Source organism: Microcaecilia unicolor, chromosome 1, assembly GCF_901765095.1.
Source record: "Microcaecilia unicolor chromosome 1, aMicUni1.1, whole genome shotgun sequence".
In the NCBI taxonomy this organism is placed as follows: Eukaryota; Metazoa; Chordata; class Amphibia; order Gymnophiona; family Siphonopidae; genus Microcaecilia; species Microcaecilia unicolor.
Window position 1 is genome coordinate 728,945,316 of NC_044031.1, and position 21,797 is coordinate 728,967,112.

At 42.1% G+C, this 21,797-nt stretch overlaps 1 protein-coding gene across 1 annotated transcript in view; it reads right to left on the reverse strand.

Moving 5' to 3' along the window:
- IL16 (interleukin 16) overlaps positions 1 to 21,797 on the reverse strand; it is a 140,766-nt gene that overhangs the window by 88,917 nt on the left and 30,052 nt on the right. The window contains 2 exon segments of the mRNA XM_030192022.1: positions 3,796 to 3,938; positions 4,281 to 4,389. Coding sequence (XP_030047882.1) covers positions 3,796 to 3,938; positions 4,281 to 4,389 — 252 coding nt within the window.

Genomic DNA, 21,797 nt, shown 5'->3' on the forward strand with positions numbered 1-21,797 from the left:
AGAGGGGCATAATCGAATGAAAACGTCTATCTCCATGGGCGTTTATCTCCGAGAACGGGTCCGTGAAGGGGTGGACTGAACCATATTTTCGCAAAAAATAGACGTCCATGTTTTATTCGACAATTTGTGAGCTGGGCATTTTTGTTTTTCAGCAATAATGGAAAATGAAAGCGCCCAGCTCAAAAACGAATAAATCCAAGGCATTTGTTCATGGGAGGGGCCAGGATTCGTAGTGCACTGGTCCCCCTCACATGCCAGGACACCAACCGGGCACCCTAGGGGGCATTTTTACAAAAACAAAAAAAAAGGTGAAAGAGCTCCCAGGTGCATAGCACCCTTCCCTTGTGTGTTGAGCCCCCCAAATCCCCCTCAAAACCCACTGCCCACAAGTCTACACCATTACTATAGCCATAAGGGGTGAAGGGGGCACCTACATGTGGGTACAGTGGGTTTGGGGGGGTTGGACGACTAATAAGCATTAAGCAGCACAATTGTAACAGGTAGGGGGGGATGGGCCTGGGTCCACCTGCCTGAAGTCCACTGCACCCCCTAACAACTGCTCCAGGGACCTGCATACTGCTGCCAGGGAGGTGGGTATGACATTTGATGGTGAAAATAAAAAGTTGTGAAACATCATTTTTTTGTGGTGGGAGGGGGTTAGTGACCACTGGGGGAGTCAGGGGAGGTCATCCCCGATTCCCTCTGGGGGTAATCTGGTCATTTAGGGCACTTTTTGGGGACTTATTCGTGAAAAAACAGGGTCCAGGAAAAGTGCCCTAAATTCTAGCTACAAACGCATACTTTTTTTCCATTATCGGCGAAAGGCGCCCATCTCTGTTCGGGTGATAACCATGCCCCAGTCCCGCCTTCACCACGCCTCTGACATGCCCCCGTCAACTTTGTACGCTTCCGCGATGGAGTGCAGTTGAAAACGTCGAAGTTCGGCTTTCGATTATACCGCGTTATTCGTTTTTGTGAGATAAACGTCCATCTCCCGATTTAGGTCGGAGCTTGGGCGTTTTTCTCGTTCAATTATAAGCAGGAAAGGGCACATAAAAACATGCCCCTTTGCCTCTTTGGCACAACACTTTTGCTGGTGTAAGCTATATATGGGGCTCAGCCCTGCCCCCTCAATGATGTGGGAAAACTGCGGGGTTTCAGATCTTCCACCCCTTCCATCAAAGACTGCATACGTTAGTCTCAGGCCCTCAAGCAGTTCAAAACGCACTTCTCAGCCTTGAGAAACTTAGGGGTCCTTTTACTAAGCCGCGGTAAAAAGTGGCCTGCGGTAAAAAGTGGCCTGCGGTAGTGTAGGCGCAGGTTTTGGGCACGCGCATAATTATTTTTCAGTGTGCCTGTAAAAAAAAAGGCCTCTTTTTTTTCCCCCAAAATGGATGAGTGGCAAAATCAAAATTGTCGCACGTCCATTTTGGGTTTCAGACCTTACCGCCAGCCATAGACCTAGTGGTAAAGAATTTGGGCGGTAATGACCTCCGTGCGTCAGATGCCACTTGGCGTGCATCCGCTACATGTGCCAGAAAATAAAAAATATTTTCCAGACGCGCATAGCGGACGCACGCCAAAAATGAAATTACCACAAGAGCCACGCGGTAGTCAGGCGGTAAGTCCATTTTGGCACGCGTGGGGCACGCATAGATGCTTACACATCTTAGTAAAAGGGGCCCTTAATTCGGTAAAGGGGAGTAAGGGCTGCCACTGTCTGCAGGAAATTCATCCCTACCGGCATTTGTTTTGTATGGGGATTGACTCTACCCCTCTAGTCCATCTCTGCCTCAGGTCTGGGAACTGTCCCATATCTACTTAAGTACATACATACATAAGTAATGCCATACTGGGAAAAGACCAAAGGTCCATCAAGCCCAGCATCCTGTCCCTGACAGCGGCCAATCCAGGTCAAGGGCACCTGGCAAGCTACACAAACGTACAAACATTTTATACAAGTTATTTCCAAAATTGTGGATTTTTCCCAAGTCCATTTAGTAGCAATCTATGGACTTGTCCTTTAGGAAACCGTCCATCCCCTTTTTAAACTCTGCCAAGCTAACCGCAGTTTATTGGCTTGTACTCCCCAACTGCTATGATTAGATCCACAAATGTGAAGTAAAAATAGGAAAGTCCCAGACTGTGTTGCTAATGTATCTGCTTTCCCAGACCCTACCTTTGGTGCTTTTCTACTAAGTGTGGAATAACACATAAGCTGTGATAGATACTAATGTGCACCTAACACAGGCAACATGACCTTAATGCAGGATGTGCTAAATAAAGCATTCTGCGTTAGACTTGCCATCTGTGTATGCTAAGCATGTAGTATTTATTTATTTGGAGGGGCCATGTCAAGGGTGGAGGATGGCTGTGGACACGTTAATCAGCTAGCATGCTGACATTACCACCGCACTAACTGGTCCACAGGAACCCGTAGTGCCTCCTAAATAGTAGATGGTAAGTGTTTCTGTCTTAATTTTTTTAAATGGCTGCACTAATACTAACATTAGCACATGGTCAGAAAGGCAACATACAGAAAAAAGCCCTTTTTGACAGCCACACTAGAAATGGGCTTACCCAGGATTCTATACATGGCGTTTTGAGTCGCACATGCAAATTTGGACGCTCATTCAATTTTTGTGTTCAGCTTAATTGATTAACAAGTCAATCAGCACTGATAATTGGACAATAACAAGCAATTATTCATACTAATTGGCAATAATTAGAATTTACGCACTCATCTTTTTAGGTGTATTCTATAAAGAGGGGAGCATAATTTCTAGTGCGTGAATCTGAAAAGTGGGCATGGCCATGGGAGGAGCATGAGCAGGCCAGGGATGTTCCTAAAATGTATGCATATTATTATAGAATTAGCAAGATCCGTGCTTAATTTACACATGGGGATTTAAACCAGGTTTTCATTGGTGTAAGTGGCTGCATCTAATGTAGTCATGGTTCCCGGCGGTAAGATCTATTCTATAAACCACGCCTAACTGTAAGCATGGTTAAATGCTAATTATTTCAGCACCATTTATAGAATCTAGTTCTTAGTGTGTGGGAAAAACCTGCATAAGGACTTTAAGCCCATTTACCAGCACAGCTTAGTCAAAGGCTTCTTAGTAATCTGTACAAGAACCATCTGGCCAATATTCAAAGAAATTTAGCTGGCTGCTGACTAGGGGCTAGTCGCTAATTTTCAGTGACACTTAACCAGCTAAGTGTCGCTGAAATTTGTGGTTAGCGCCTAACTCAAAGCTGACTATGTTGGGGCATTCCAGGGTTAGAGTCAGCACTTGACTGCTTAAGTGCTGATATTCAGCCCTTAACTGCCGGGTTCTATATAGCGTGCCTAGAGATCCGCACCAAAATCCAAGCATATTCTATAACAACGCGTGTAACTTAATTTGGCTTAACAAGCCAATCAGCGTATTTAACAGCACTTAACAAGCAATAATGAGCACTAATTGGCAATAATTAGAATTTACGTACATAGGTCACTAAGCGGATTCTGTAATGAACTGCGCCTAAATTCTAAAGCATGCAGTTCAAAAGGGGCATGGTTATGGGCAGGGAAATGGGCATTTTGTGGGTGTTCCAAAATTTACTTGCATTGTTATAGAATATGGCCCAGTGCACGTAAATCTACGCACTGGGATTTATGCCCCATTTTCATTGGTGTAAATGGATGCGTGTAGTTTTAAGCTCATCACCGCCAGCTGACTATCAGGCCTCCTATGTTTATGGAATGACAGATTACATGATGGGCGTCCTGCCTTTCACACTGTACAGTACCTGTACGTCCCCTCCAGAGCCAGCCAGTTGTTGAGACAACGATTTCCGCGCACTGTGAAGACAATGTGTTTGCCTATCTCTGCATAGGGTTGGCTTCTTTGCAAATTGAGATCCAATTTCACTAATCCAGTAAGGATTTACACCTGGAATAAGAATGGATACAAAATATACTACATTACTTTTCTAAAATATTTCTGAATCTGAACTTTCATTTCATTTATTCCGCTTCTGACTCAACAGTTCAGAATGCCGAAACAAGTGCCATGTCGAGTTTTGAGCCTTGACATTATTTTATTTTGTATTATTTTTTATACATATTGGTTTTTTGAGCATTGATTTTATGTTACTTTTACACATACTTTCAGTAATAAATTTTAATTGTATTGTTCCTGAGGTTTGTCTAGCCTTCCTCTGTTCCCACTTCCTTGTGTATCATGAAAAGGTTTGGAAACACTGAGGATACTGAGACAAGAAGGCAGACTTACTTGTTGAATTGCTTCGAGTCCTTAGGCAGGTGGCTTTGGGATGGAAAGCGTTTGGACTCCGTGCTTCCAGCTTACTTGTTCTGTCCTTAAAAGCAGCTGCACTACCATCCTGAAAAAAATAACAACAATTTCAGTACAGAACTATCTGTTCATTGAAAATTGCTCATTCTAAAATTGCTACTGCTTATCAAATGTATTTTACAGAATTAGAAAGGAACAGGATTCTTGTGCTACTGGAGCAAGATGACCAATGTCTCAGTAAAAACTCCATGTAAGTATGTTTCTGATTGCAGAAAGCTAGGATTGCTAACTGGCTCCAGATTTTCAAGACTGGAGAATCCAGTCCTAGCTTTACTTCAGTGCATGTAGGGACTTGTAATTCTTATTCCCTGATTGCATTGCCTAAGAAAAGTAAGACTGCATGTCTCTGCATGCAGTGGGATAAAACCAGGTCTGAATCAGGCTGTTCCTGAAAATCTGAAGCCAGTCAGTAACCCAGAAGGAACAAGAGGAGAAGTCTCTGCAGATACCAAAGGAGTGGTGATGACCAAAGAAAGAGATGATAGAAAACTCAGGGATCCACCAAGATATCAATTGATCGTATTTTGTACTGGTTTATGTGATTCATTTTGAGATCTTGTGGAATCAAAAGTGAGAAATCAAGTTGAATAATAAGCTAAACTAAACTTTATACATATAATTTTTATATAATGTTCTGCCTGCACTCTGCATTCAGTCTGCTGTGTATAAGTTGTATGCATAGCCCATAAATATCACCATTATGGGGGCAATTCTATAACAAGACACCTCCATTTATCTGCCCCGGTGCAGCATGGGCAGATACTTTTCTACAACGACATCTGGGTACCTTGATTCTGTTATGGAATACTAGCTTAAACCACCATTGGGCATTAATGCTAGGTCTATGGCTGGCGTAAATAGGAGTGCCTATGAGCACCACAGGATACTGGGCTCGATGGACCCCTGGTCTTTTCCCAGTGTGGCATTACTTATGTACTTATGTAAGTCATGTGCATAAGTTGGAGACACGCCTATGCCCTCATGCTCTACTCATGTGTATGCCCACTTGCATTTACATACAGAGGGCCAGATTCTATATAAGGTACATGAGTAGGGTGTGTTAAATTGTGTGGGTGGCCAATTTACGCATGCTACTCAATTGAGTAACGAACCAATCAGTGATGATAATTTGCCATTAATAGCCAATTATCATCACTAATTGGCAATAATTGAAATTTACATGTGCTTCTTTTTAGGCCTAAATTCCGTGTGTAGCTGAAAAGGGGGTGTGGTCATAGCAGAAGTGTGGGCATGTCGGGGGTGTTACTCAAATTTATGTGTGTTGTTATAGAATTCAGAAAAACATGCCAACATTTAGCTGTGGGAATTACACCAGGTTTTCAGTAACATAAATGGCTGCGCCTCAGTCCTATGTGCTATTCTATATACCGCGCCGAACCACAGGCACATTATATAGAGTAACGCTAGGCACATTAATCAGATACATCTAGATTTTAGATGCTATTTACACCTAGAGGTACGGACCATCTATATGTATCAAAGCTGCCATTAACTTCATATTTAGGTACCTATGGGCTCCTAACTGCAAGGGAGCATACACCTAGGCGGAGTATAGGCAGGCCATGGGCATGTCTTCAGGTTATACGCATTGCTAATAGCATACTATCAATTACCTATGTCACTTAGCACCCCGACCTATGCCTGCCATTGATATGATATATGAAAGTATGCCAACAGATGGGCGCACCTATGCCAACCTTACGCTAGTATTCTATAATAGAATCTTGGCACTAAGATGCCATTATAAAATTGGCATTAAGTACCTGGCATTGGGTTGCCTAGACTGAAGCACCAATTTATAGAATTGCCCATTATAGCACTTACCTGTTATCATGTAGAGTGGCGCATAGTGCACTTACACGCAAAAGTGCTGCTTGTCTGTGCACTTATGTGTGTGAGGCACCCATAACTGCACATGCCCAGTTATAGAAGTACCTTTCACCCATATGTCTTCTGGATCTGCCTCTAATTCTATCCCACTTTATACAGATACATTTTGGCTACGTAGCAATTTATGCAGCCAAAATTTATCCATTGTCTTTGCCAGCAAATTCAGATGAAAGTACTTATGCTGGCTCCATAAGTGCTTTAGAATATTGACCTCTACATTTCTCCACATCTAGATAGACTAACAAGAGAATGACACACACAGACATGCTTTGTGAATTGGAAATAGACTCTCATAATCATATTATGTACAGTTTATACCTCATTTAATCAAACATTAATGGAATATAGGTTAAAGGCCTTAACGATTTGGATAGAAACATGACGGCAGATAAAGGCAAAATGGCCCATCCAGTCTGCCCATCCTCCGTAACCACTATTTCTTCCTTTTCCTAAGGGACCCCAAGTACTTATCCCACACATTCTTAAATTGTGACACAGTCCTCGTCTCCACGACCTCTACCGGGAGGCCATTCGACGCTTCCACCACCCTTTCTATGAATGAATACTTTCTTAGATCCCTCCTAAGCCTATTTGCTCTTAACTTCATCATATGCCCTCTCATTCCAGAGTTTTCCTTCATTTGGAAAAGCACTTCTTGTACACTAATGCCCCTGAGATATTTAAACATCTGTATCATATCTCCTCTTTCCCTCCTCTCTTCCAGCGTATAGATGTTGAGGTTCCTGAGCCTGTCCCTATATGTTTTATGCCCAAGACTGTTTACCAATTTCATAGCCGCCCTCTGGACCGACTCCATCCTGTTTATTTCCTTCCTTAGGTGCGGTCTCCAGAATTGCACACAATACTCTAAATGGGGCCTCAACAGAGACTTATACAAGGGCACTATCACCTCTTTGTTCCTGCTGGTCATCCCTCTCCTTATGCACCCAAGCATCCTTCTGGCTATGACCATCGCTTTTTCTGCCTTTTTGGAAACTTTAAGTCATCAGACACAATCAACCCCAAATCCCACTTTCCCTTTGTACACAGAAGCACTTCACCCCTTATATTGTACTGTTCGCTCGGATTCTTGTGACCCATGATTGCTTTCTTGTTGAATTGCCATAGAGCAGGGCCACTATTCCATTGTCCTCTCCATCAGTCTAAGTGAACATTGTAGATAATTAAGAGAGGAAGAGAGATGAAGATAGAGATACTGTCTAAGTAGGCAAAACTGATTTAAATTCTTGACCTTCCATGAAAGAATTACCCTGGAATAGATATCCTTTTACCTGACACTGAGATATCTTTCCTACTAAAAGTATGAAGGCTCATTTTAAAAATTGGACACATACAATTCTGGAAATATTTTAGAAATAGATATATGCAGAAATGCATATGTATGTTGTGGCTACATGCACCAGCTTACACACATACACACACATGTATGTATACCAAAAGAAAAGAGAACTAGGAGAATGATCACAGACTCCAGAGATGAAAAGGACAATCTTGTACTTAGGAAGCTTTATTGGTCAAAGTCTCAACACAATGCTGTGTTTCGGTCCAAAAGGCCTGCATCAGGAGTTTCTTAATAAAAGGATTTCTAAATCTTCAGAATTGGTATATTCAAAATAAATCAGTCTGATGGTCTTGAGAAAGGCCTTTGACCTCCTGCAATCCTGACAATGATGTACAACATAAACATACAAATCTGATTTGTTTGTTCGTGTTGTACATCACAAAGGTCTTGCTCAAGACCATCATGTTATTTTATGCAATGAGACCTAGCTATTAATAACTGGGGTTAACAATAAAATAACATGTCTTAACAATAGCCCCTGTTGACTCATAACTTCCCTCTACAATGTCCATCGAAGTTCTCATAATTTGGATGACAATCTACTACTACAAATCATTTCTATAGCTCTACCAGTCGTACGCAGCGCTTCACAGTTGAACATGAAAAAAAGACAGTCCCTGCTCAAAACAGCTTACAATCTAAATCAGGACAGACAGACAGGACAATAAGGAATAACGGTAGGGCAGACAGATAGGACACATAGGGAAAGGGACTATTGAAGAGAGGAAGACAAGATAAGGTTACGAGCAGGTGACAAGTTAGGAATTAAAAGCAGCATCAAACAGGTAGGCCTTTAGCCCAGTTTTAGCTCTAATCTACAATGACTCAGAAACATCTCCTACCAACCTTCTTACCCTCCATGCTCTTCCCATCCTCTCCTTAATTGCTCCTCTGCCTTACCTATCCTTATCCTTTTTCTCATACCTCTTCTATCCCATTTACTTCTTGTTCATTTGCCCTATCACATACCCCTTTGTTGATTCTGTTACTATTGATTGTATTCACTTGTTGCTATGTAAGCCGCATTGAGCCTGCGATGAGTAGGAAAGCGCGGGGTACAAATGTAATAAATAAATAAATAATATATGAAGAAACCATGGGTATAAACAGCCTAAGAAATATCTCATAGGTAATGGTTCCAAACAGACCTTAGAGCTACTGAGTGTTCAGTTAGAGAAGTAGCTTATACATTGTCAGCAAAAGACTCTAATATAAACCCAATGTACTTTATAACTGAAATGCATCTCAGAATAGCTACAAATATGATTGCTGTTGACACAATATGTTATTGTATGAGTTGGTAACATTTTCAGGATATTGTCTGCTGTACAAAGAGAATTAATGGAAAGGATAATTTGAGAATAATTTGTGTTAGCCAAAATCTAACCCAATTTTACAAGCATTCTGGCTCCACAATCGTTCACAATCAAATTTATTGAAAAGAAAAATGTTCTTGCATTAAAACGGTAGTGCCAAAAAAACCCCCAGATATAAAAACTATCTCCTGCATCTGATTTTCCAGCGTAGCGGTTCGTCAGAGGCATTTGCACGCTACATCTTCATACAGTTGCCAAGTGAATAGACACCATCCACTGTATTTTACAAGACTCCTGATGAAGGCGCGTTTTTGCGCCGAAACACATCTGTGTCGAGTCAGAGTCAAGTATGTCAGTGTTTTTAATTGAATAAAGAATTGATTTCCTACATACGTCGTCTCCGGTTGTCATTGGAAGAGCCTACCCTTCCTATTCTCTGTTTTGTGCATCGTTTTCCCTAGGATCTCAGTGTACCTCCACCCTTGTGGTGGTCCTTCTTTTCTTGGGTGGGGAATGACATGACAAAAGAATTGGGTAGGAAAGGAAAACACACATCTTGAGACCTAACTGAAGGATGGATCCACGGGTTGCTATCGGATTGTAATTATCTTTCAAAACAGCTGGAGGTGATATAAGCAAGTTACCTGTGAAACTTATTATGCATTCTGCCTTTCCTGGTAAAAGCTTATACAAAGAATTTCCGAAAAGAATGTATTGTATTTTTGCTCTGCACTTTTTAGAATCCGCCTTGAATTTCATGGTAAAGTGAAGTGCTTATATTCAATTAAATTAAACTAATTCTCTGCAGGTCTCCAAATACCACTGCTAGTCTTTCAGAAGAATTCAGTGCCGAGGAAGAAAAAAAACTTGTAATTCTGCCTCTGTCCCAGAGCTTAACACATTCCACCCCACTGTTTGTCCACAATCAATTACAGCAGAAAAACATCCCAATAATTTTCACTCTAACCACTAAGCTACTCCTCCAACTATATAGAGCACCTTTTCTAACTAAGGGGTCCTTTCATCAAGCTGCCTGTGGTGGCATCGGCATGTGGATCTGCTGTGCAACGAGGCCCCCTTTTACCAGAGCGGGTAAAAGGCTTTTTTCTTTTAAAAAAGGAAATGGCCCTCCTTTCCTGTGGGAGCACTTACCGCCTCCCAGCGCTAACCAGGCAGCACCCCAGTGGTAATTTTTTTTTTTTTCTGAGCACCATTAATGGCACACTGAATAGACCGGAACCTGCACTAGCCCAGTGGTAGGGCTGATTTGCTGCTTTCTAAAAAGAGGCCCAAAGCTAATACCAAGCAGTTTTTACAACCAAACTGTTCATAACTGATCCACAAAAAAGCACATTTCAGTCATTCTAATTATCAATATAAAGTTATCTGCCACTTACAGTGGGGGAAATAAGTATTTGATCCCTTGCTGATTTTGTAAGTTTGCCCACTGACAAAGACATGAGCAGCCCATAATTGAAGGGTAGGTTATTGGTAACAGTGAGAGATAGCACATCACAAATTAAATCCGGAAAATCACATTGTGGAAAGTATATGAATTTATTTGCATTCTGCAGAGGGAAATAAGTATTTAATCCCTCTGGCAAACAAGACCTAATACTTGGTGGCAAAACCCTTGTTGGCAAGCACAGCGGTCAGACGTCTTCTGTAGTTGATGATGAGGTTTGCACACATGTCAGGAGGAATTTTGGTCCACTCCTCTTTGCAGATCATCTCTAAATCATTAAGAGTTCTGGGCTGTCGCTTGGCAACTCGCAGCTTCAGCTCCCTCCATAAGTTTTCAATGGGATTAAGGTCTGGTGACTGGCTAGGCCACTCCATGACCCTAATGTGCTTCTTCCTGAGCCACTCCTTTGTTGCCTTGGCTGTATGTTTTGGGTCATTGTCGTGCTGGAAGACCCAGCCACGACCCATTTTTAAGGCCCTGGCGGAGGGAAGGAGGTTGTCACTCAGAATTGTACGGTACATGGCCCCATCCATTCTCCCATTGATGCGGTGAAGTAGTCCTGTGCCCTTAGCAGAGAAACACCCCCAAAACATAACATTTCCACCTCCATGCTTGACAGTGGGGACGGTGTTCTTTGGGTCATAGGCAGCATTTCTCTTCCTCCAAACACGGCGAGTTGAGTTCATGCCAAAGAGCTCAATTTTTGTCTCATCTGACCACAGTACCTTCTCCCAATCACTCTCGGCATCATCCAGGTGTTCACTGGCAAACTTCAGACGGCCGTCACATGTGCCTTCCGGAGCAGGGGGACCTTGCGGGCACTGCAGGATTGCAATCCGTTATGTCGTAATGTGTTACCAATGGTTTTCGTGGTGACAGTGGTCCCAGCTGCCTTGAGATCATTGACAAGTTCCCCCCTTGTAGTTGTAGGCTGATTTCTAACCTTCCTCATGATCAAGGATACCCCACGAGGTGAGATTTTGCGTGGAGCCCCAGATCTTTGTCGATTGACAGTCATTTTGTACTTCTTCCATTTTCTTACTATGGCACCAACAGTTGTCTCCTTCTCGCCCAGCGTCTTACTGATGGTTTTGTAGCCCATTCCAGCCTTGTGCAGGTGTATGATCTTGTCCCTGACATCCTTAGACAGCTCCTTGCTCTTGGCCATTTTGTAGAGGTTAGAGTCTGACTGATTCACTGAGTCTGTGGACAGGTGTCTTTCATACAGGTGACCATTGCCGACAGCTGTCTGTCATGCAGGTAACGAGTTGATTTGGAGCATCTACCTGGTCTGTAGGGGCCAGATCTCTTACTGGTTGGTGGGGGATCAAATACTTATTTCCCTCTGCAGAATGCAAATAAATTCATATACTTTCCACAATGTGATTTTCCGGATTTAATTTGTGATGTGCTATCTCTCACTGTTACCAATAACCTACCCTTCAATTATGGGCTGCTCATGTCTTTGTCAGTGGGCAAACTTACAAAATCAGCAAGGGATCAAATACTTATTTCCCCCACTGTATAAGCATAATTTTATAAAGGATTTTCTGTGCATAATGCTGATTTATAAACCTGCACATCCATTTACATTGCCTTTATAAAACAGGCGCCTTTTTGCTATTAGACGTGGAGGGGCATAATTGAAAGGGATGCCCAAGTTTTGTTGAGGACGTCCTCTCAAAACATCCCGATGGAGGGACAGGGAAACCCGTATTATCGAAACAAGATGGACGTCCATCTTTCGTTTCAATAATACGGTCGGGGATGCCCAAATCTTGAAAATTTGGTCATCCTTAGAGATGGTCGTCCCTAGACTTGGTCGTTTCTGATTTTCGGCGATAATGGAAACCAAGGACGCCCATCTCAGAAACAACCAAATGCAAGCCCTTTGGTCATGGGAGGAGCCAGCATTTGTAGTGCCACTGGTCCCCCTGACATGCCAGGACACCAACCGGGCACCCTAGGGGGCACTGCAGTGGACTTCATAAAATGATCTCAGGAACATAGCTCCCTTACCTTGTGTGCTGAGCCCCCCCCAAACCCCCCTAAACCCACTACCCACAACTGTACACCACTACCATAGCCCTTACGGGTGAAGGGGGGGCACCTAGATGTGGGTACAGTGGGTTTCTGGTGGGTTTTGGAGGGCTCGCTGTTTCCTCCACAAACATAACAGGTAGGGAGGGGGATGGGCCTGGGTCCGCCTGCCTGAAGTGCACTGCACCCACTAAAACTGCTCCAGGTACCTGCATACTGCTGTGATGGACCTGACTATGACATCTGAGGCTGGCATAGAGGCTGGAAAAAAATATTTTGAAAGATGTTTTTTGAGGGTGGGAGGGGGTTAGTGACCACTGGGGGAGTAAAGGGAGGTCATCCCCAATTCTCTCCGGTGGTCATCTGGTCATTTTTGACAACTTTTTGTGCGTTGGTCGTAAAAAAACAGGACCAGGTAAAGTCATCCAAGTGCTCATCAGGGACGTCCTTTTTTTTCCATTATGGGTCGAGGACGTCCATGTGTTAGGCGCGCCCAAGTCCCACCTTCACCACGCCTCTGATACACCCCCTTGAACTTTGGCCATCCCTGCAACGGAAAGCAGTTGGGGATGTCCAAAATCGGCTTTCCATTATACCGATTTGGACGACCCTGGAAGAAGGACGCCCATCTTCCGATTTGTGTCAAAAGATGGGTGTCCTTCTCTTTCGAAAATGAGCCTGATAGGCATCATCATAACATTACCACTGGTATGTCTGTGATTGCCACACAAGGCAGCATTGATTTTCCAAAACTTGGTAAATAGGTGGTTATCCTTTCTTTTTAACATATATGTCTTGAAATGTATGCGTAAGGGGTAACCGTTCAAAAGCTCCTAACTTCCTGATTTTCAGACTTAGCTGGTTAAATTGCTTTCCGAGCAGCTAAATATAACCACTTTTTTCATTAGGCAGTTCTATCTAACTACTGAGGAGTAGGTGTTCCCAAGGTGTGGTTGGTTAGGGAGAAACTTTTTCTAGGTACTATGAGTTTTCAGCACCTTTATTTATATACATAGATCGGCTTACATTTAGGTGACTTCAGGTATGTAAAAACCCTCTAGATTTCAGAAGATTTTCAGCCACAGCCTGGCTAGCTAGCTGCCTAAACTTATCAGACTATAACATATCTTGCTTTGCTGCTCCTGAGCAGCTTGTTGAAAAATGTCTCCTAAGCTTTTAGCACACATTTGTTAGCACCATTGTAATACATAAGCTGGGACCCCAAGTGCTAAAATCAAATTGAAAACTAGCACTGATAATCAATATGGAAGGCAATTTTTCCCTTCAGTCCTCACTGGACAATAGTGTAGCCAGGATTTTTTTTACAGGGGGGTACATCTCCCATGTCCCCCCTGTCTCCCCCCTCCCCCTCCCCCAGTACCTTAAAATCATCTCTGCTTCAGTCTTCGCCCAGGCAGCAGCAGTGGTACTCATAGGCTGCCTGCGGCCTGCATCGAGACTTCCTCTCTGAATCATCCCACTCTTCACAAAACAGGAAGTTATGTCAGAAGAGGCAGGATGGTTCAGAGAGGAAGTCCCGGTGCAGGCTACAGGCAGCCTATGAGTGCCACTGCTGCTGCCTGGGAGAAGACTGGAGCAGGGATGATTTTAAGGTACCGGGGGCAGGGGGTGGGTCTGACTGGAGGTGTGTATGCAACACACACACCTTGAATAAATATGCCACTGTCACCGAGAGCTCAGATACAGAACTTATCTTCACACCATAGTTTAATTGTGATTGAAACATTGGCTTTGAAAAATAAATTCTCTGATTTGGAGCACAATACTAAAACCATTGAGACAAAGCTTCTGACTTTGTAGACTAGAGGTGTTACCTGGAGAAAGACAGTGTGAATATCAATAATAAAGAGGAACTTTATTCCACGTGGAAGTTTCTGTTCCTGAAGCAGATCAACAGAACAAGGGGGCCCTTGTCAGGGTTTTGGATTTGAATAGTTGGCAGGCCCTTTGATTTTGAGATGTGCATCAGACATAGCAAAGCTACAAGAACGACAGCAATATAAGTTAAGTATGAGATTTTTGGCATGCCTAATTCTATCCTATGGAACTGTTTTTTATAATGATAGAAGATTAAGTAGAGAGGACACCACCATAGTTGCTTTGTGTATTGTGTGTTGTGAGAGACTGCTTTTTTCTACAGTGGTTTTTTCTCCTCATGGGGAGTTGCTTTCCGCTATAGTTTTTGCAGTTAATCACAAGAGCCGATGAGAGTTAGCCCTTAAGTGGTTGGGTCTAGGACTTTCCCCGAGCATTTGAGGCTCATTTGGGTAAAGACTATGATGTCAATTAGTGTCCTTTCTCTTCATCTTAAGGGCAAACGTAATTTTGATAGGTTGCTCAGAGATGGGAGCCATTTATAGAATATAGTTAGGTGTCAGGATCTGCACTCGATTTTGGACGTGAGGATTTGCACCACGTAAAAGCCTGGTGTAACTTCTCATGCCTAAATTAGGCACAGATCTCCCTTATTCTATAAACTGCGTGTGAATTCCAGGAAGCACAGTTCTATAGATTCACCCATGGCCATGCCTCCTTTTGGTTTCCACATGTAACTTTTATGTGTGAATCCTGGTGCTTAAAGTTGCACACGTAAATTTAAATTAATGGCAATTACCACCGATAATTGATTAGCATTCAATTATCAGTGCTAATAGGCTCATTTATCAATTGAATTGTGGGGACAAATTGGATGCGCACCAGTATTTGTTCATGTAATTTTGAGTGCCATGCATAGAATTAGGGCATTAATGAATTCCTACTGTCTATTTGTAAATTAGCAGCAAATGCATTTACTGAGATTTTTTTTCTTAATGTTTCACAATATATTTTTCACACCAATCAAAGTTATGCCCATGGGAGCTACCATGGCTGAGGATAAAGAAAATGTTTCATTCAATGTGGAAACTCAAGCGTTTAAAACCTTTCTTCCCAAGAGATGTTTTCCGCAATCTAATTCAATCAATGGTATTAAGCCACGTTGATTACTGCAATGGAATCTATGCAGGATGTAAGGAACAACTCACAAGGAAACTCCAAACAGCACAAAACACAGCAGCCAGATTGATATTTGGTAAGACATGATTCCAAAGTGCCACACCACTCTGTGAACAATTGCACTGGCTTCCTATCAAAGAATGCATCTCTTTCAAAATCTGCACCTTAGTCCATAAGATTATCTATGGAGTAGTCCCAGATTACATGATTGACCTAATCAATCTCCCAATTAGAAATTGTACCAGTTCATCACAGTCTTATCTGAATCTCCATTACCCAAATTGCAAAGGACTAAAATACAAGACAACCCATGCATCCAGCTTCTCTTACAAAGGCACGTGCCTGTGGAACGCATTGCCACAAGTGGTGAAAACAATTTATGATTACCTAAAATTCAGAAAGTCATTAAAGACTCACCTATTCGGAAGGGCATATCCGAATGACCCAACTTAAATGACTCAACCCTGCAACACTTCACTATTAAAGATCGTATTGGACATTAATGAACTCTTTTACCTCAACCCAACTTGATTGAATCTTATCTTCCCTACCCAATACAACATTTTGTACCTATCCCATACCAGATTTGGCGAATGCCTTCACGGTATTATGTAAGCCACATTGAGCCTGCAAATATGTGGGAGAATGTGGGATACAAATGTAACAAATAATAAATAATTATGAATCTGTTTGTGGAGAATTTGAAAAGGCTTACCCTAACAAATTGCCTTTATGGAAGTGATACACCAACGACATCTTTTTCCTTTGTCAAGGCTGTAATCGCTCAGTACCAGAGAGAACCTTAACTCACAACTCAGTTGTAGCTCTAGCTCTAGTCAGACACCTTCTCTTCATATTCTTATTACCAAAATGGCAATAACCTCTTTACAGAAACAAATTACTTTAGTTCCAGAGCCAGCACACTAGCAGTCCGGAAGCAAACCTTCCTACATGCCCATTTCTTATGCTGGGGAGATGATGAGAGATGGCCACAGACACGATGTATAGATCTATAGAGAGCAGTTACCTTCAAGAATTTTATATCCTCCAGGAATATCCTGTTGAATAATCTTTCACACACCACCAGATCTAGCAAAAACCATGTCTATTGTTCTTGGAACTGATAAGGTCTTTTATTATATTCTACTATTTCATCTATGCATGCAAATTAGCTGCAGCTGAAATATATCTTTTTTTCCAAAGGTTTAATCTATGATTTAAACATTTTGTAACCACATTGGCAGTCACTTGAAGTCTCAAGTGCATAGGGTGTACTGTGCTGGGGTCCAGGTCCCAGGATGAATGAGCCTGTATGGGGCCTCACTCTCCTCTCTCCCCTATCCCCCCATCCCCACCCCCACCCCCACACATACACCCACATACACACTTGTACCTTTCTATCCTCCCCTAAAACTCACTTACTACTACTACTACTACTTATCACTTCTATAGCACTACAAGGCATACGCAGCGCTGTACACCATACATGAAAAGACAGTCCCTGCTCAAAGAGCTCACAATCTAAATAGGACAGACAAACAGACAGAACAGCGAAGAGGCATTGGAATTAAAGAGGTGGGGATAAAAGGGTACAGGGCAAGTGAGTAGTGGTTAGGAGTCGAAAGCAGCGTTAAAGAGGTGGGCTTTTAGCCTAGATTTGAAAACGGCCACAGTCAGGGCTAGACGTACAAGCTCGGAAAGTCTATTCCAGGCGTGAGGTGTAGCGAGATAAAAGTAAAGGAGTCTGGAATTAGCAGTAGAGGAGAAGGGGACAGACAAGAGAGATTTATCCACAGAACTCTAACCCCTCCCCCATCCCCACTTCATCTCTTCTCCCAACCAACAAACCTTTCCAGGTGCAAAGGTTAGGTATTATTAGGAAAGGAATGGAAAAGAAAAATGGGACATCATAATGCCTTTGTATCATTCCATGGTGCGACTGCACCTCGACTATTGTGTTTAATTCTGATCATTGCATCTCAAAAAAGATATAGTGGAATTGGAAAATGATAAAGGGGATGAGATGACTTCCCTATGAGGAAAGGCTAAAGCGGCTAGGGCTGTTCAGCTTGGAGAAAAGACGGCTGAGGGGAGATATGATAGTGGTCTATGAAATAATGAGTGGAGTGGAACGGGTCGGCATGAATCATTTGTTTACTCTTTCCAAAAATTCTAGGACTTGGGGGCATGCAGTGAAGCTACAAAGTAGTAAATTTAAAATGAATCTGAGAAAAGTTTTCTTCAATCAACATATAATTACACTCTGGAATTCGTTGCCAGAGAATGTGATAAAGGCAGTTAGCTTAGCGGGGTTTAAAAAAGGTTTGGACGGCTTCCAAAATGAAACGTCCATAGTCCATTATTAAAATGACTTGGGGAAAATCCACTGCTTATTTCTGGCATAAGCAGCATAAAATGTATTGAACTTTTTTGGGATCTTGCCAGTGATTTGTGACCTGGATTGGGCACTGTTGGAAACAGAATGCTGGGCTTGATGGACCTTTGATCTGTCCCAGTGTGGCAATACTTATGTACTTATGCAGTCTTCTCTCCTCCTTCCCACCAGCAGTAGTAGATCTACACGTCTTACTTGAGTCTACCCCTTCTTCCAGCTCCGATCTCAATGTTTGCAGCCCCATGGAGGGGCATAATTGAACGAAAACGTCTATCTCCATGGGCGTTTATCTCCGAGAATGGGTCCGTGAAGGGGTGGACCGAACCGTATTTTTGAAAAAAATAGACGTCCATGTTTTATTCGACAATTTGTGAGCTGGGCGTTTTTGTTTTTCAGTGATAATGGAAAATGAAAGCGCCCAGCTCAAAAACGAATAAATCCAAGGCATTTGTTCGTGAGAGGGGCCAGGATTCGTAGTGCACTGGTCCCCCTCACATGCCAGGACACCAACCGGGCACCCTAGGGAGCACTTTTACAAAAACAAAAAAAAAGGTAAAAGAGCTCCCAGGTGCATAGCACCCTTTCCTTGTGTGTTGAGCCCCCCAAATCCCCCTCAAAACCCACTGCCCACAAGTCTACACCATTACTATAGCCCTAAGGGGTGAAGGGGGGCACTTACATGTGGGTACAGTGGGTTTGGGGGGTTGGACGACTAATAAGCATTAAGCAGCACAAGTGTAACAGGTAGGGGAGGGATGGGCCTGGGTCCACCTGCCTGAAGTCCACTGCACCCCCTAATAACTGCTCCAGTGACCTGCATACTGCTGCCAGGGAGGTGGGTATGACATTTGAGGGTGAAAATAAACAGTTGTGAAACGGCATATTTTGTGGTGGGAGGGGGTTTGTGACCACTGGGGGAGTCAGGGGAGGTCATCCCCGATTCCCTCCAGTGGTTATCTGGTCATTTAGGGTACTTTTTGGGGCCTTATTCGTGGAAAAACAGGGTCCAGGAAAAGTGCCCTAAATTCTCGCTAAAAACGCATATTTTTTTCCCATTATCGGTGAAAGGCACCCATCTCTGATCGGCCGATAACCACGCCCCAGTTCCGCCTTCACCACGCCTTCGACACGCCCCCATCAACTTTGTATGCTTCCGCGATAAAGTGCAGTTGAAAACGTCCAAGTTCGGCTTTCGATTATACCGCATTATTCGTTTTTGGGAGATAAACGCCTCTCTCCCGATTTAGGTCGCAATATGGGCGTTTTTGTCTTTTGATTATAAGCTGGATAGTCTACTACTACTACTACTATTTAGCATTTCTATAGCGCTACAAGGCGTACGCAGCGCTGCACAAACATAGAAGAAAGACAGTCCCTGCTCAAAGAGCTTACAATAGTCTCACAGGAGCTTCTAGGACCTTGCATCAGATTCAGACTGAAGCCTGTAGAAGGGGCAGCACATGCAGGTAGGAAATGCTACTCTTCCCCTGCTGACAAGATCATGCTGGGGGTAGAATAAAAGAGAAGGGGAAGAATCATAGACAGAAAAGGCTCCTACCACCACCATGGACCAACAGCACAGCAAGGAAAGATTTTATTTGTATATTTAGATCACGGGTTCTCAACCCAATCCTCAGGACAGACCTAGCCAGTCAGGTTTTCAGGATACCCACAATGAATGTGCATGAGACAGATTTGCATAGAATGGAGATAGCACATGCAAATTTATCTCAAGCTTTTTCATTGTGGATATCCCGAAAACCTGATGGACTAGGTGTGTCCTGAGGACTGGTTGAGAACCAATGATTTAGACTCATTAACCGTGTTCCCTTATTACTTGATGCAATGAGCAATAAAGAGTAAATAACAAAATATGTAAAACTCAAAGATCAATTCATCACCCCATAAATAAAATAAACAAGCAGTTCACCCTTAACCATATGTTTATTAACCGCCATCAAAAGTATTTGGGGCAAGACTTCTGCTCTGCTAAATCCATGTTGGCTCTGAACTATTAAACCAAGTTTATCCATATGTTTAGTAATTTTGTTTTTCAGAATAGCCTGTACAATTTTACCTGATACATTTGTCAGACTCACTGGTCAATAGTTTTCTGGATCCCACTTTGAATCCCTTTTGAAAAATTAGTGTTCTATAGGCTACCTTCCAATCCTTGGGTACCATTACTGATTTTAATGATTAGTTACAGATTGCTACCAATAGGTCTACAATTTTATTTCTGAGTTCTTTCAGAATCTTAGGGTATATACCATCCAGTGCAGGTGATTTTCTAGTCTTTATTATGTCAATTTGTTCTATTATTATGCTTATTTTCAAAGCACATAAACTAAAAAAAGTTATGTGGTAACCTATGTAAGTCTATCTGCTTTGAAAATAATCCTCTATATCTTCCAGGTTCACCATGATTTTTTTGAGTTCTTCTGAATCACCACCATCAAAGACTCCTTCCAGAATGGGTATCTTCCAAACCTCTTCAGTAAATACTAAAGCAAATAATTTAGTTTTCCCAATATCCTCCCTAAATGCCCCTTTTTCCCCATTTTTATAAAATGGCCCAACCCTCTCACAGTTTCATGCTTCTAATGAACTTTGAAATGTTTTTTACAATGAGTTTCCTTTTTAATGGTTTATACCATACTTGCCAGTGCCTATCTTCTTTTCTATCTTCATCATTTAAATCTGCTTCCCATTATCCTTTTAGCTTTAAGACTCTTTTTCATCTCATTCTTTAATCTTGCTGCCATTCATTTGTTCTTTCTTTGGAATGCATCAAGTCTATGCTTTCAAGATAGTATTTTTAAACAACCGTAGAAGTCTGCCCAACACTAGTCTTACTTCCTAACTACGGTCCATCATAACACATCAGCAGCCACGAGATCATTTAAGTATTGTTTTGATTCAACTTCTTTATATATAGGAATCCACTACATTACTATTTGGAGCTCCCTAAGCAAGTAAAATACTAACAAGCATTCAGCATTTCTCATCTTCCATAGTGGAAGAGACACACCCTTAAGTGTTTCTCAAACAATTGGAACCACTTCTCCACTTCTCTTCTATTCTTGTGCTGTATAAAAGACTGCAAAACCATTTGAGTAGAGTTTGTTTTGAGATAACAAAGTCCTGATTCAGCAACTAGAACTCCATAAAACAAGCCACATCCATACCAGAATCCACAATAAGATCAATTAAGATCATCTTTTTTCTAACAGTGAATATTCACCAAGAGGCATATCATCAACCTTTCAGCATACTCTTCTGGTACACAAGTAATTGATATGAACCTACATACACTAACCAGATCATTACAGCCATCAACAGGAGGAGGACTAAAAGCTATATTGCCCCATGACCTCGAACCAACTTTCTTTTCACTATGTTCAAAGGTAACAATGGTTGGAACTTGGAGGGACCTATCAAATCAACAAGACAGTGGGGTCACTTGAAAAAACTACAGAACATCCATCAAAGTCTATAGCCACTATATGTGATAACTGGTATGGGCTAAACGTCTCATCCTGTTCAATTACAGAACTGCCTTTATGTATTTTTGCTTGTAAGACCAATTACCATACACAAGAACCTTGAATATATAATTTAATTCCAGCATTTCTAGTCTTCCCTGACCAAAGGTTCTGAGCTGATTATGGACATCACACTAAAATATATTAACACAATAATCTATCAATACTTACTATGTTTATGTTTATTAAAATATTTGATATACCACAATTACCAAAAGGAGGAACATAGCAGTTCACAATAAAAACAACAAATAAAACAAGGAAAGGAACGCCAATGATATGAGCAAAGATTAGGTGAAGGCAAGAGACAGAACAGAGTAAAATTCAACTCATAAAAACAATCATAACAAATCATAATTCGCAGGTTACAGGAGATTATTCAGTTC